Raw genomic sequence first — 14,963 nt, 5'->3', positions numbered from 1 at the left:
GCGTAAGTCGTATAGATCTTAAAAATGAATAAATATAGTGTAGATTGAAAGCATTACTAAGTAGTATAGATCTAAAGGTCAGGTTTTAAGTAGTCCAGTTTCAGGGACTATGAAAGGTTTGATGCTATTGGAAGGGAGGGGAAGAAAAAAATAGGGATGTTTAAAAACGGGTTTTGCACTAAGTTAATGTGTGTGCATTTATCTACATTCGGTTACTCATTGTCAAAAAAAACATGGTTTTGAATCTCTGCCCCACGGATAATGTGGAGATTAGTATATACAGTAGAACTTTGATTAACCGAGGTTTCTGTTAACAGAGCCGATAATGAAGTCTAATTTTTAAAAAGAATTTTAATTTAACATTAAGTGAAAAGTTTTCAATGTGAAAATAAGAATATTTTCTAGAAGTTTGCTTCTTTAAATGCATTTTTCAATATTTCACTTGGCATTGTAAACAATAAAAAAACTTTTCTTTTTAAACGTACTACAAGTTATTTTCTATTTTAGTTTTTTAACTGTAAAACATTGCTTTTTACATGGTCATTTTTTTTTAAAACATTCTATTGCATTTCAACTAATACTTCTTAAAAATTTGAGATTCTGGCAAGTATTTTATCAACCGAGATTTCCGACATCCGAAGCACTAGCGGTCCCAATTAGCTCGGATAACCGAGGTTCTACTGCACTTGAATAATTTTCAAGAAAAACTTCATCACAAAATTTAAAACTAGAGACGTACCGAGTACTCGGTAACTACTCGGTACTCGGCCTACTCGGCCAATTTGCCGAGTACTCGGTACTCGGCCAAATTCTGATCAGATACTCGGCCAATACCGAGTAGTTGCAAAAAATTGAATATTGTCCAAGACAGATACTAAAATTTATAAAAAAAGAGCAAGCATTATATTCTGCAATCATTTACAATTAATATTTATAAGTCAAATTTAAATTTTGAGAATAATGAAGTTTGTAATGCTTTAATGGAATAAATCTTTATTTTAATGTCCCCAAAGTTAATAAAACTTATTTATTAAAAATGTAGGTATAGAAAATATGGAATTTTTATATTAAAAATGGATTTTTGCTACAAACAAAAATTAGTTATAAAAAATGTAAAAATACGTTTGCTTAAAAAATAAAACAACCTTAAAAGTACAGTGCAGGAACTCTGCAGACACGTGTTTTGGCATTACAAGGAATTTCTTTTTCAATGAACAAAATGGGGGCTCGTAGATTTAAAGGCATTTGACAAAAGTCGTATTTTTTTGTTGAATGTCTTTACATTCTTTAGCTCACATGTTATGCACTGAAAAAGACGTTCCTTGTAACGGGGGGGGGGGGGGGGGGGGGGGGCAGAAACACGTGTCTGGAGTGTTCCTGTACATTTGTTTTATCTGCTTTTAAAATTTTTTTATGTTTGGCAGATTAGAACTATAATTGATTGGTATACTGTGAAACCCCTCCTAACGGACACCCCTCAAAGGTGGACACCCCTCTTATGCGGACAATTTTTAATTCCCCAGTTCCAATGCAAATAACATTATTAAACCCCTGTCCTGCGGACACCTCTATGTTGCAGAAAAAAAATTTGTCCTGTTAGTGTCCCCATTAGAGGGATTTTACTGTAATTTGTTTTAATTCCAACTTGATTAATCATACCTTTTACTTATTTATTTTTAATTTTAAAAATTATTTTTTTGTAAAATTTTTGACACAAACAAAATTGTATATATATATAATGCATAGTTAAATTTCAGCAGGAATTTAGTTTTAAAAACTATTATATGGACAAGGAAGTTTATACTACTATTCCAATAAGTTCAAAATTCATCACATGTGTGTCTGTGGTTCTTCTTAAAACATAATTGGTACTTGGAACTCGGCCGAGTAGTGAAAGGCCGAGTACTCGGTAACTCGGTACTCGGCCGAGTAATAAAAGGCCGAGTACTCGGTACTCGGCTACTCGGCCAAAGTGCTACTCGGTACGTCTCTATTTAAAACTTTAAATGTCCTTTAAAATTTTTGAAAAAACATAATCTTAAATGTATTTTAATGAATGTATCCAACATATTTCGAATTGGGACTATGAGTGACTAAGCAGGTTACAACAAATAATGTGGGAAAAAATTTTGCTTTCAAATGTTATAGCTCATGTTTTATGAAAGCATCAAAGTTTTATAATTGCTCATTTTTTTTAAAAAATTAGTTAGTTTGTAACTTGAATAATTTTCGACAAAAAATATTTTCCACATAATTTTACTATATACAAATTCAAAAATTTTTGTAATGGTGTCCTTTAACTTTTTTCAAATGCTGTTTGATTTTTAATGCAAATCTATAAAAATGTCCAAAAATTTTCAGTAATGTGTCCTACATTATTTGCTGTAACTGATGATCCTTTCATGGTCCCACTCTGAAATTCTCTGCAACGATAAAAATCATGAGTTTTTTCCAAAATTTTTAAGACACTAGCGTTAAAATTCTTGAACTTAACATTTTATGAAAAAAAATTATCAACAGTTGTTCAAGTTAAATAAACATATTAAATTAATGCTCATGTTATTGTCTTTAAAATGAGCTATCATTATGCTTGCCAGATTTCTGAAATGTTTAACCGAACATCGGAATGCCCCCCCCCCCTCCTCCAGCGTCGCCAGTATTCCAAAGGGTACGCACCTGTGGCTGATTTTTGCAGTGTTGGACAGTTTATTATCAATGCTTTTAATAAATGGTTACTAATTATGAACCTAAAACAGGGGTGGTAAAAAATGACGTAAGCAGATAATGTATAGTATATTTAAATATTTACAATTTATTTTAGGTGGAAAAAACACTGAACGAGGAACAAAAGAATTAACAATTTAGATATTACTTTTCATTTTATAGGACTTTTTTTTTAAATCTTTTTTTGGTTTAATCTCGTTGAAAAAAATCACAAACGAATCCGGTACTAATTTTACAAGACAATGTTACTAATGATAAAGTAATTATCCTAAATAATCCTTCACAGTTAATTATTTTTAGACCTTTTTGGGCATTTCTATAAAATTTATCTTTTTCCGGGACATGAAGTAAACTGGCCGGGACACCGGGATTTTGTTTGAAAACCGGGATGTCTGGCAAGCTATCATACAATTCTATAGCTCCCATAGAACTTTAGGTTATAACATTAAAGTTCTGCTGTCTAGTAAAAGAAAAAAGTGCTTTTTAAGCATTTCAAAATTACTCATCAATTATTGGTGATAGATAAAAAAATATATATATATGAATAAATTTTAGACATCAGAGGAAATTGGTGCGCGACATTGGCGTGAAGTGGCACTAAATAGTTTAAAAATGAGCCATAAAAAGACCATATAAAGGCCTTATTTTTTAATCTGCTGGAAGAATGGGAACCCTGATTATGTGTAGAGTAAGCGATTAGAACTAGAGGCATTCAGAGAGAAATAACTAGCGGAAATAAACAAAGAAAGTTGCTGTTTAGCTCCAACACTTTCCACTTTTATGAAGTACTTGATGGATTGGGGATTCTGTTCATGTACATTTCACGTATTTGATTCATGTTTTCAGCATCCCGGATCCAAGCAGGTGACAGCGACAATCACCAAGCGTCACTTTGCTTTTGTAACGTTTCCTTTCACTATCTCTTCTCGCTGAATGCACTATACAAACTATTGAAGCACGATTGCTTATTACTCTATTTAGCTATGACTGGCAAATCCAACTCATCTCTGTTGTTGCTGTATTGTTGTTACTTTACTATTGTGTTTAAAATATATTAAAACAACTAGTATGTTGTGGCCATCACGAAACTTTCTTCTATATCTTTTTTATAATTCTGATTCTTCCCCATGCTTGACAAGGAAGCAGTATTCCCAACAAAAACAAAATTGCACATGCAAAAACTTGACGAGCATCCCAATGTCTGAATTATTGCAAAATCAAAGCAAAGAGCAAAAATTGAAAGTTATTTTTAAAGACTTGCTTGAATTTTTTTACAAATATTTTATTTGTTAACAAACATAAGATGGCAACAGTTAAAAATTTTAAATCATTTTGTGGTAATATTTCCGATTATTTCCGTACAATTAAAAATCACGCGAAATACGCAAACGAGAGTTTATTACTATTTATCTTTCTTATTTTTGCATGAATAAAGCTATTTTTATTTGCAAAAGAAAAAAAAATCAGCACCTCTTTTAGCTATTGGCGCCAAAATTGAACCAATGCCTGTTTACATATGGGTTCACATTTATTTCAAATTTCATCCAGAACATGGCATTACTTCTTGAGATATGGCACTCACAATGGAAAAAAAGAACGTTATATTGCGCCACCCCCTTTTCAGCGATGGACGCCAAAATAGAATCAGCTCTTATACCCTCTAAGGGCTGCTTGTTGATAAATTTTTGTTCGATTCCGTTCGTTATTTCTTGGGATACAGCAGTCACAACTGACGACAAAAAACGGTCTATAACTCAATCCCCATTTGAGCTATTGGCAACAAAATTGAATCGGGGCAACATATGAACCAAATTTTGTTTTATTCCGCCAGTTACTTCCTGGGTAATAGCAAGCATGCATAACTCTAGAAACATCCCATTGCTCCCCCCCCCCCTTTTTCAAGGAATTCGCACCAAAAACCAATGGACACAAGTTCACATAGGGGCACATTTGTGTACCAAATTTCGTTTGATTTCAAGCGGTAGTTTTTGATGTAGAGTGGCCACAAAAGACTGGTCACACACATACGTGACACATACACAGACATTTTCCAAAAATGGCCAAAATGGACTCAAAACGCTCAAATCTATCGAAATTCGAAAATTTGCATGAATCCAATACTTTCTTCTATATATTAGATATTGAAGAAAGTAAAAAAGAAGTGAAACTGGAGCAGCGTAGAAAATTAGCTGTATTACTTTGCAATTCAAAATAAAATCATTCATAATCTTAAATTGCATCAAAAATTTTGAGATGCAAAAGAATAACTGAATTTTTTGAATGAATGCGAATGACAAAAAGAGGTGTCGATGCAGCATACTAAATGGTTTTAGGTGACTATTTTTATCACTAAACAGAATGCAAATGGTTTTAATTTATCAAATGTATTTTTTTTAAATTTGCATACCCCAAATATTGTTGTATTTGTAGAAAAACCCATTTGTACCAGTTCTAGTTTATAAAAGGGTACTTAGTTATTAACACCGCAGCAGCAAAAGTTGTGCTAGTAAAGAGCAATCATTTGACGCATTTGTTTGCATGTGCACGCAGTTATCTTTTGAATTCCTTGCTACATTGTTTTAGCAACTAGGAAAACTCAAATAGGTTGCTGTGGTAGTGTTAATATCTAAGTACCTGTAAAAGATGAGTGTTAAAACTCTATAACTGAAGTTATTGTTTAAAACTTATTTGTATTCTTGTTCAAAATGTTAATTTAGCAAATGCTGCAAAACTGTTTTTCAAATTATCATAACTGTTCCTCAATATAATACTTATTTCCCACACTGAACTCGAGAGCTGTAATGCCCTCAAATGTATGTGACAACTGTTAATTAAAGTTTGTGTCCTATTTTATATGAATAGTATGTACAGTACAGAGAAATAATGTTCATGGTTTTGTATATTAGTTTTATTCTGAGGCAAACTGAATCCTTTATATTTTTTTTACATCTACTGATCTAGTTTTGATCTATAAATTTAATTAGTGTTTAATATATGCTGGTTCTTTTCTAGAATTATGATACATCTGAATCTAAGCTACGGCGAGAATTTGAAATGTATGGGCCAATTCGGAAGGTAAGGAGTTTTTATGTTCAAGTGAAATTATGACTTAATTCTCAGACTTGAATATCTTCATTTCTCTATTGAAGCTCATTCTTTTCTTATTCGAGATTTGATTGATGAAACTTAGTGATAAGCAAATTGGTGTTTTAAAAAACAGGCAGGCACTGCATTGGATTTTATCATGAACTCTCTGTCATGAACATCTTTGTCATGAACCCTCCATTGGTGTAATGCTTGGCTTCAGCAATGCTTACTAAAACTTATTGTATTTTAGAATCAACTTTTGAAACTTCTTCGTATAAAATTGCCTATTAAAAAACCGATTCAAGCCTTTTAGTGTGGCATTTTGCTTTGAAACCCATTATATGAAACTGCAATACCCGCATGGTGTTGCCCCCCCCCCCCCCCCCCGACGTGGTGAAATGAAAATTGTTCACACACCTTAAACCTATAGAAGTCTCTTTGGAATTACATTCGTCAAAACACATAAAAAGATAGCCGCACCGGCTAGTTCGCCTTTCTGTGCAAGCAACCCCAATAGAGGGGGGAGGAAATGTGTACTTTCAATGCCCATTTTGTCGAAAAATAACAAAAAACACGTCTACTTTTATATGAATGCTTTATTTTTTCAAAGTCGGGAGGAGGAGGAGGCATTGATCACCCGTTGAAGTGCTGTAAATACGGGCCTATCTTTTACTGACCTTATATCGACCTAGTATATTTTTCTATCAATCTATCGATACCATCTATGCATATCTACTCTCTGATGATTAATTACAATCTTTTTCTATGTATATGACACAAAGATCATGCAAAAAACTGCGCGCTTTATTTATTTAATTAAAATAGCACCAAAAATATATATATCTGTTCCCTATACAGTGCAAAAGAAAAAATAACCTCACTGCTTTTATGGAATCAAATGCACACAAATATGTCACGTTAAAAAACAGTAAAACGTCGGAGAAGAGAAGGGGTAGAAATGAATAAAATTCCGAATTTTATTCATTCATTCGAAATTTTAAAAAAAAGAAAAAGCAAGCTCTGCAGTTGCATCGCATGGCCATTACATAATGACCATCCTGAATTGAAGAATGACAAAACTTTGACTGTCCTTGGAAGTTGTACTGTACTCTGCATTAAAGTAAAACTAAGTATTGGGGTTTTTTTGTACTGAAGAAGGTAAAATGACTTTACTACTACATAGTTAGTTCAGAAAAGAGGCCCTTATACTTTTTGCAGGATGAGTTTAGAAAAAATTAAACCCACAAAAAAATGCTAAGTAAAGGTGTTTTTTTTTTTTTTTTTTTTTCAAAAATTTATAAAACAACACAAAGAATTTTTCAATTTGAACCAGTAGTTCCTGAGATTAGTGCACTCAAACAAACACTCTACTGCTTTATAGTATTAGTATAGATAAACTATTTGAGTTTAGGTATATTTCTGAATAAATTTTCATTCAAATTTAAATGCTATCCTTCTTGATAAATCTCCCCTCCAACCACCACCACTCTTATAATTTTTTTCCTCTCATGTGTGATTTCTATTGTAGCAAAAGCTTTTGATCAAAACTTTCAACCTTAATTATCCATAAAAAATGTACATGCACTAAGGATATAATGTATTGCTTTATAAACCGAGAAAAGTTGCAAATTATAAGAATAAAACGTTTCATATTGCAATTTTTCAGGCTTTTTTTTTCTGCGAATTCTGACATTTGGTTTTCAGAAAAACTGACATGGTAGGAAATATAACAAAAATATTTCAGTTGTGCAAGGTTTTGAACATATGTTCAATATACAGCGTCGCGAAAAATGGCTGCCCATGTTTGAGATTTCAACGCTTTTGCATCTTGGAAATATTTTGGTATTTTTGACAGTGTGAAGTTATTTCAGCATATGATAACTTAAATTAGCTAGGGTGGAAGTGGTCTTATATTTGCAAAAAAATCATCAAAAGTGTCCATATTACCTATGTTTTTACTGCTGTCTATTTCCTTTATTTCCCGAGTTTATTGTAAATATTTTTAGAAAATGACCACTGAAAAAACCTTGAAATGCGGGGCTCGAAAATTATATTGCTCGACATGCCCAGGGCATGTAAAAATTCAGATTGGGTATGAATCTTTTACCCTTATATACCAGGCTAGGCATGTAATTATAATTTTTTAATTGAGTATTGGTAATTTTAACGACGGCTTATTATGTACTATTTCTTTAAACTTCCCTTTCTGTTTTATATTGAAATAATTCTTAATAATAAGCTGCTTTTTGAATGCATTATCGATGGGATGGAGTTCAGGAACTCTCATACCTGCCAACATGTCTACTTGGAAAACCTTACAATCTCCCATACAAAACCTTACAATGATTAAATTACAATAACACTCCAATTTCCTTTACATTTTTAATAAAGTAATTTTTTTTTTACATTACACAGGGTTCGTACGGGTCATGGAAATCCTGGAAAGTCATGGGGGAAAAAATAACAGAATTTCAGACCTGGAAAAGTCATGGAAAATTGAAATTTTCATTGAAAGTCATGGAAATTTATTTCAAGTCATGGAAAAATATCCTGGACAAAGAGAAAGGAACAGTAGCTAAAGGAGCATTAGAAATCTTGAGTGATTTAACAGTATAGCACATAAAAGCTATTAAAAGTGGAAAATTAAACGATCCAAAAATCAAATCTGAATTTTGAAATCTCATTGCATCCACTTCTGTGGCAGCCGCTTGCCATTTTTTGCGATGTGATTTTACTGCCTGGACATCACTTATTTTGAATTTTCTGTTATTTTCAATGCTTTTTATATTTCAAATTCTGTAGTGGCTAAATTTCACGTTCTTAGTTTTGCCACGCCCACTCAAAAAAAAGCGATTCAATTGCATGCGAGTTCCATTCCATCACTCGTAAGAACTTTATTATTAAATTTATCAGAGTTTGTTTTAATTAATTGAACGTTTTAGAAAATAAAGATCTTAAGTCAGGCGATAGAATACAGAAAACGAGGAATTCTAATGCTCTAAAACAGTAGTGCCCAACATACGGCACGCAAAACTAATCCATGCGACCCACTGCTACGTTCAATGTCGGGAATCAAACATGTTCTGGAATTTCTGAACCTATTAATTTCTATGCATTTGAAAATATGCAAATTTGTAAAGATTGATTCATTACTGAATGGTTTTTTCAAAAAATATCTGGTTTAGAAACATAAAGATTAAAGAACTAAACTATGTGGCTTTACTTTAAAGAACCAAAACACTGTCAAGTTACGTGGATGATTAAAGGCACTGTTGGACACTAAAAGGTAACTTTTGAAGCAAATTTATTGAAACTTAGTGATGACTCATTCAACCTTTTTCCCATTCAATACCATTCTGCCTGTTTTTTTAAAAAAAATATCAGACAAACTAAGCATCATCATATTTGCTTCACTGCATTTTTACTTTACTTAAATTTATATGATGAAGACAAATAAGAATAGTTTAGTTTTTTAAGTGTGTCTTATATTTTTTCCATTACGAGTAAGTGCTTCAATGAGGCTGTGGCATTCATATAGACGTTTCGCTAATGCGCATTTCCAAATATTATTAATTTTCAGATTAAATAGTGCTATTCTCTTCGTTTAACGAGGTCATGAAAATTTTCATTGAAGTCATGAAAAATTCTTGGAAAAGTCATGGAATTTTTTTCATCCAAATAGAGTATGAACCTTGATTACAAGACACATAACTGTACTAGAAAACATAGATGGCCATTGAAAACTAAAAATAGAAATGTCCAAAAAATTACAATATCTTGATGAGGTACTGGGATACCTAATTTTGGTCTTAACTCATACTGCAAATTTTTAAAAAAATACTCTGCCTCCTTATTTTTTAAATGTTTATACATAGCAGATTTAGCCTTAGCCAAAAACTCTTTATTAAAATTCTATTGAAATCAGTATTGTTTCTTCATGTTTTTTGCTGTTAAAACATTTTCTAAGTTCTCGTTTGATAAAGAACTTCGGGTTTCAGTTCTTGTTTTCCGCACACAGCTGAATACTCTTTTGCATCCACAGTTACTGTGTGGTATTGTTAAAATGCACAACATGAATCTAGCTATTCTACTATTTTTATTTAAGCTATTATATTTAAGTGATCCATCCGCTGCATTAAGTTTCCCCAAAACAAACCACTTTTTATCAACTGTTTCTTCATTTATTGCCTCAAGAGGCAAGTCATCAATTTCTAGAGCACAAAATTCTGCTTGGAGTTGATCTTTGGCCTCATCTTCAGTTTTATTAGAATTTTTGAAAGTAATAGCTGGAAATTTATCTAAAAAATAATGCATATCTATGAAAGACTTTTGCAAAGTTTTGTCAATATCCGCAACTTCAGCATGCATTAAACATCGCCATTAATAGGAAACTTGAGTCTGATATAATTGCAGCATGCAGAAAAGTACTGTCTAACATCAGAATAAAATTGTTACTTTTCCTTACTTTCTAATTTATTGACTACTTTTAAGGTAGCACTACCAATTAACAAATCTTGGTCACTTTTCTGGTTGTATCTCTCAGCATATTTCACATCAGTTATATAGTAGCCCCTCTTTATATCGCACCTCGTTATATTGCTCATTCGGATATATCGCTCCTTTCTTCTGTCTCCCAAAATATTAAAGTCTGAAAAAAAAAAAGAAACTTCGCTTTAAGTTTCAAACCATTTCTGAAAACATATGGTATTGCTCAGAGAAGGTATCTTTCTTCTTTATTTTGTCAATGAACAAAAAGAAGCTATTCTTCTGAATTCACTGGAAAAGCAGCAGCAATACCTGTCATCCAAATGTACTATACCGGCGCAGTATATTTCAGATAGTCTGTAAACTACATGACATCTTCTTTTGTATTGATACATTGCCTTTACAATGAGTGAGAGACATCAAGCAGGTGTCATGTCATACTAGCAGAAAACATACGCCCTTCTTTTAGTACAGAAAAGATTTGTGCTTGGTTGCACAAACTGGGATTTGCATCAAAGAAAGGAAGATTGATCTGGACGGGCGAAAGAGTTTTCTGTTAACAATGTGGTTATTTTTACTTTTCACATCCTTTCTACAGCAAGTCAAACAGAGTGAAAAAGTCTATTGGGAATAAGAGGGTACTGGAATGCACACTCTTATCTCGGGGCAGCTCAAAAAGATCGTCTTCATTCGCCATTTGATGTTTTTAACTTTCTGACGGTGAAAATTTACTCAAATTTCAATCTTATTAAAATTTCAATAGGTGTGATGATACATTCGTGAACTACATCGAAACCATTAGAAAATCATGTCTAAAAGAACGAATGCTAGTTTACTTATGTATTGGACTTAGAACTATTTTTAATGACCTCTGTTATATCGCGCTTTCGGATATATCGCTCTTTTTCTTTGTCCCCCGAAAAGCGCGATATAACGAGGGGTTACTGTACATATGTAACTTTTAAAAACAAATGACTGAACAAATTTGCATAAAATATCTTTAAATATTTCTAACAATGAAGAATTAAAAATATGAATTTTTGGTTCTGCAGACTGCAATATTACATTTGTTTTTTCAAAAATTGGCATCATGAAGTGCAAAAGTAAACTATTTGTTGAAATCAGAAGTTAAAAACATAAGTAATCGTTCCTCTCTTGTCAAATAACTCTGAGTACAAACAGTGCTTTTCTTACTTGAACTTGGCATATTCATAGCAGGACTTGAATTTGTTTTCAATTTTTTGGTTGGCTGCTCATTGCTGCATGAAGAGCTCTTCTTGGATGTTTTCAAGGGAATTCAGTATGATTCAAGTGAAGAATTTTTCTTAGAATTATTCAATCTTACGATCTGATTTTTAAAAACACTACAAAGTACATCCCATCGCTCTAATAAACAATTTAAACTCCTGCCTAGAGACAGCCACCTAGTACGCACGTGTTTAAGAATTTTGTGGTTTTCCACATCAAATTGGTCTGGCAAATCCTTTAACTCTTCTTTTCGTTTTGCACTTTTCTTCAAATAGTAAAATATGTTGTTTAAAATGTCGTCCACTGATACAGAAAGGGAGTTGGCTGCCTTCTCAGCAGCTAAATAAATAAGGTGACAAATGCAACCCATGACAATGATATTTTCATTTCTGCTTTTAAGATGAGTAGCAGCACCATTTTTATCACCAATCATTACATTTGTATTTTCTGCACTATAAGCTATGCAGTTCTCCACACTAATGTTTTTTTACCTGCAAAATATCAGGTAATAATTTCCCTATGTTTTCCCCAGTACAGCGCCAAATAGCACAGGAAGAGCTAGTAAAAAAATTTATTTTGCCCTCTTCAGTGTTGAAATTAGCACAATAGGATAAATTTGCATTCAAATCATTGCTTCCATCAACAGAGATGGTAAACACTTTTTTGTAAGATGTCCCTTTGTGAGTTTTTACTTTCTAACACAATCTCCTAAATTATGGTGCTCATTTTAGTCCTACCACCTGCAAATTTTTTAGCTATTTCACATTTAAAAAACATTATTTTTTGAAAAGTTGCCCTGCATGATCAGCTACTGCTTTAAGCAGATTATGCTCCAGTACAAAACTAATGAAGAGGCACTCCGCACGAATGACATCACTTCCCGCAGCGTTGTCAACACAATTAAGGAATGTCCCAAGTCTCTGAGATTTTTTGTGAATTGTCAGATAATCCTGGTGTTTTTTCGTTGCAATATGGTCCTTAATATCACTTTTGCCACCGTGAGCACTTTTTATATCACAACTGCAAATGGTGCAGAGCGCAAATGAGGGCTTGCGAGGGGGGGGAGTTGCCACATGATTTTCAATTAAAACAACTTAAATATAAAGATTTAGTCAAGGATGTTTCAAACCCACACCCACCCGTTCCAAAAATGGTTGTTGAACATAGTACTTTTTTGAAACTTCGGTTTCGAAAAATTATCAGAGGATAGTCACTGAACCGGTTCTTTCCCTGAAATTACACAAGGTGTCTAAAATCGCTCCTTTATGACTTATATTTTGCAAAGTGCCCGATGGTAGGCATCCAAACTTCTTCTCCTAACATCGCCAGATTGTCTAAAATTGCCTTTTTGAAACTTAAATTCCGAAAATTTTCTGGAAGGATTATTTGAACTCTATTCCTTTTCTTAACATCTTCAACAAGGACAGACACTTGCATTTTAGGACTTAAATTCAGAAAAACTGCCGGTGCAGGTTCCCTCAAGGGAGGGTCGATCACCCCTCCCTTGTATCCATCCTTGGGAGGACACCAGCACAAGCGTATGATCGTGATTCTTTACTTCCAACTGTCAAGCTTGGAGGAGGATTTGTCATGTCATGTGCAGCCATGTCGTGGTTTTTTGCTGGATTAGTTGTAAGCCCTAAAAGGGAGGGTCCAGGGGGTCCAGACACCTCCCATGGTCCTTGAGTTTTGTTAATTGACTATAATCTTATGTACGTAAAATAATTCCAAGCAAAGGTAACAATAATTTCAGGCTTAATAAAAGAAAAAAATAACATTTATTTTCTCTTTCTTCCCCCACGAAATCAAACTGTATGTGAACATAAATTGTTCTAGAATGTTGATTTTTATTTGCTGTTCTTATTTTTAACTATGAGAAAAGTAAATACTTTCATTCTTCTGCTTAAATGGTCTTTGATCCCAACAATCAATTCAATCAAAAGAATGTTTGGATAGGTGATATGAGAATGGTGGACATCCGATCCTGAACCACCATCCCCTTGAGAAAAAGATAATGCACCTATCCATCCAGCAGAGGTTCATTCATGGTTTGATGAATCTGAGGGTGAAGTTAAAAATCTGTCTTGACCTTCACTGCCACCTGACCTTAATATAATTGAGCTGTAATGGTCTATTTTCAAACAACTGATACGGAATTCATATCCTCCACCAGTGTCTCTCCCAGAGTTTTCGAAAAATGTTTATAAAGAATGGTATGTTGAACACTATTCAACACTTGTATCACTCAATTTCTCGGCAAATCCAAGTTGTATTACATGGCAAAAGTGGTCTTACACCATACTAATAAAGAATTCTTTTAAATCTCAAGTGTTTCCATTATTTTGATAACTACTTGTAAGTCATTAAAAATTATGCTTTTCAAAAAAAAAAATTAATCCTCTTATTAAAAAGGAACCTTCCAAAAAGCTAATCACCGTCTGGAAAATATTGGCAGTATTTTGCTCCAAGTACTAACAGAAAATTCTGTAGGCATATTAACAGATGGACTCAAATTTTGATGTAAATAAAGCTGAAATTTTTGAGGAATGGAAATTTGATGGTTACTTGGAAGTCAATTAATTAGTTTAGAAATATGTTTTTCATTAAGTAGTGGTCAGCTTTCTAATTACAAATAGTAAGGATTTTTAGTAGTGAAAGTCATTTTGGTCTTCACATGGTGTAGCATCAGTTGAAAGAGATTTTAGACACTTTCTGAGATAAGTGACTTTCAGAAAAAATATTCAAAATTATAACTAATGAATAATTGCAAATAGTTGTATTAAATGTAAATAGATGTAATGTTGTTTTAAAAACTTTCTTGACTGTTTTTCGTACGCAAGAAATCATTTTTATATTAGTTTTTAACTCTGTGCAGAATGATAATTTCAATCATTGATAATAATTAGTGCAAGAATAATTTTAAAATATACAAGGTGTTCAGTTTTAACCTGCAAGACCTTTATTTTCGCAACCGTTAGTCCTAGATGTATACTTCCAATTGCAAAAATGTTCAAAATCAGATACAAAGTTAAGATATTGGAAGTTTGAAGTGAAAATAACTTTTTATACAGTCCCCAGGTCCCCTAACTTATGTTCCGGGAAACAATCTCCCTTGAAAAATAATTCCAACACAAAAGGTTTAAAATTAGTGCGACCAATATTCACTGAGATGTGTAACGCAGTGTTTTGTGACTTCTTCACCATATCTTTTTGAATAGCAATAAAAAATACAAATACCTTGTTTTTCTTACTTTGACGACCTGTCATTCTTCTGATAGGGTGATAAGTTCCAATCTCTTCTTCTGTGTGGTTCCTTAAAACTTTGAACTGGAATATCTCCTTGAGTTTTGGTTGCACAAATGACAAGTTTTTGTGTCAGCAATAGTTATTAATGGAGATTATTTCTTTAAATGTTTATT

General features: G+C 32.8%; 1 protein-coding gene across 1 annotated transcript in view; it reads left to right on the top strand.

Moving 5' to 3' along the window:
- Positions 1 to 14,963, top strand: part of LOC129219708 (U1 small nuclear ribonucleoprotein 70 kDa-like) — a 32,591-nt gene that overhangs the window by 5,865 nt on the left and 11,763 nt on the right. Inside the window, exon 5 of the mRNA XM_054853993.1 lies at positions 5,737 to 5,799. Within this exon, the coding sequence (XP_054709968.1) occupies positions 5,737 to 5,799 (63 nt within the window). The remainder of the gene's footprint in view (positions 1 to 5,736; positions 5,800 to 14,963) is intronic.

This window comes from Uloborus diversus, chromosome 4, assembly GCF_026930045.1.
Source record: "Uloborus diversus isolate 005 chromosome 4, Udiv.v.3.1, whole genome shotgun sequence".
Classification (NCBI taxonomy): domain Eukaryota; kingdom Metazoa; phylum Arthropoda; class Arachnida; order Araneae; family Uloboridae; genus Uloborus; species Uloborus diversus.
Note: the sequence above shows the minus strand (reverse complement) of the source record. Positions and strands in the feature narration are given on the sequence as shown.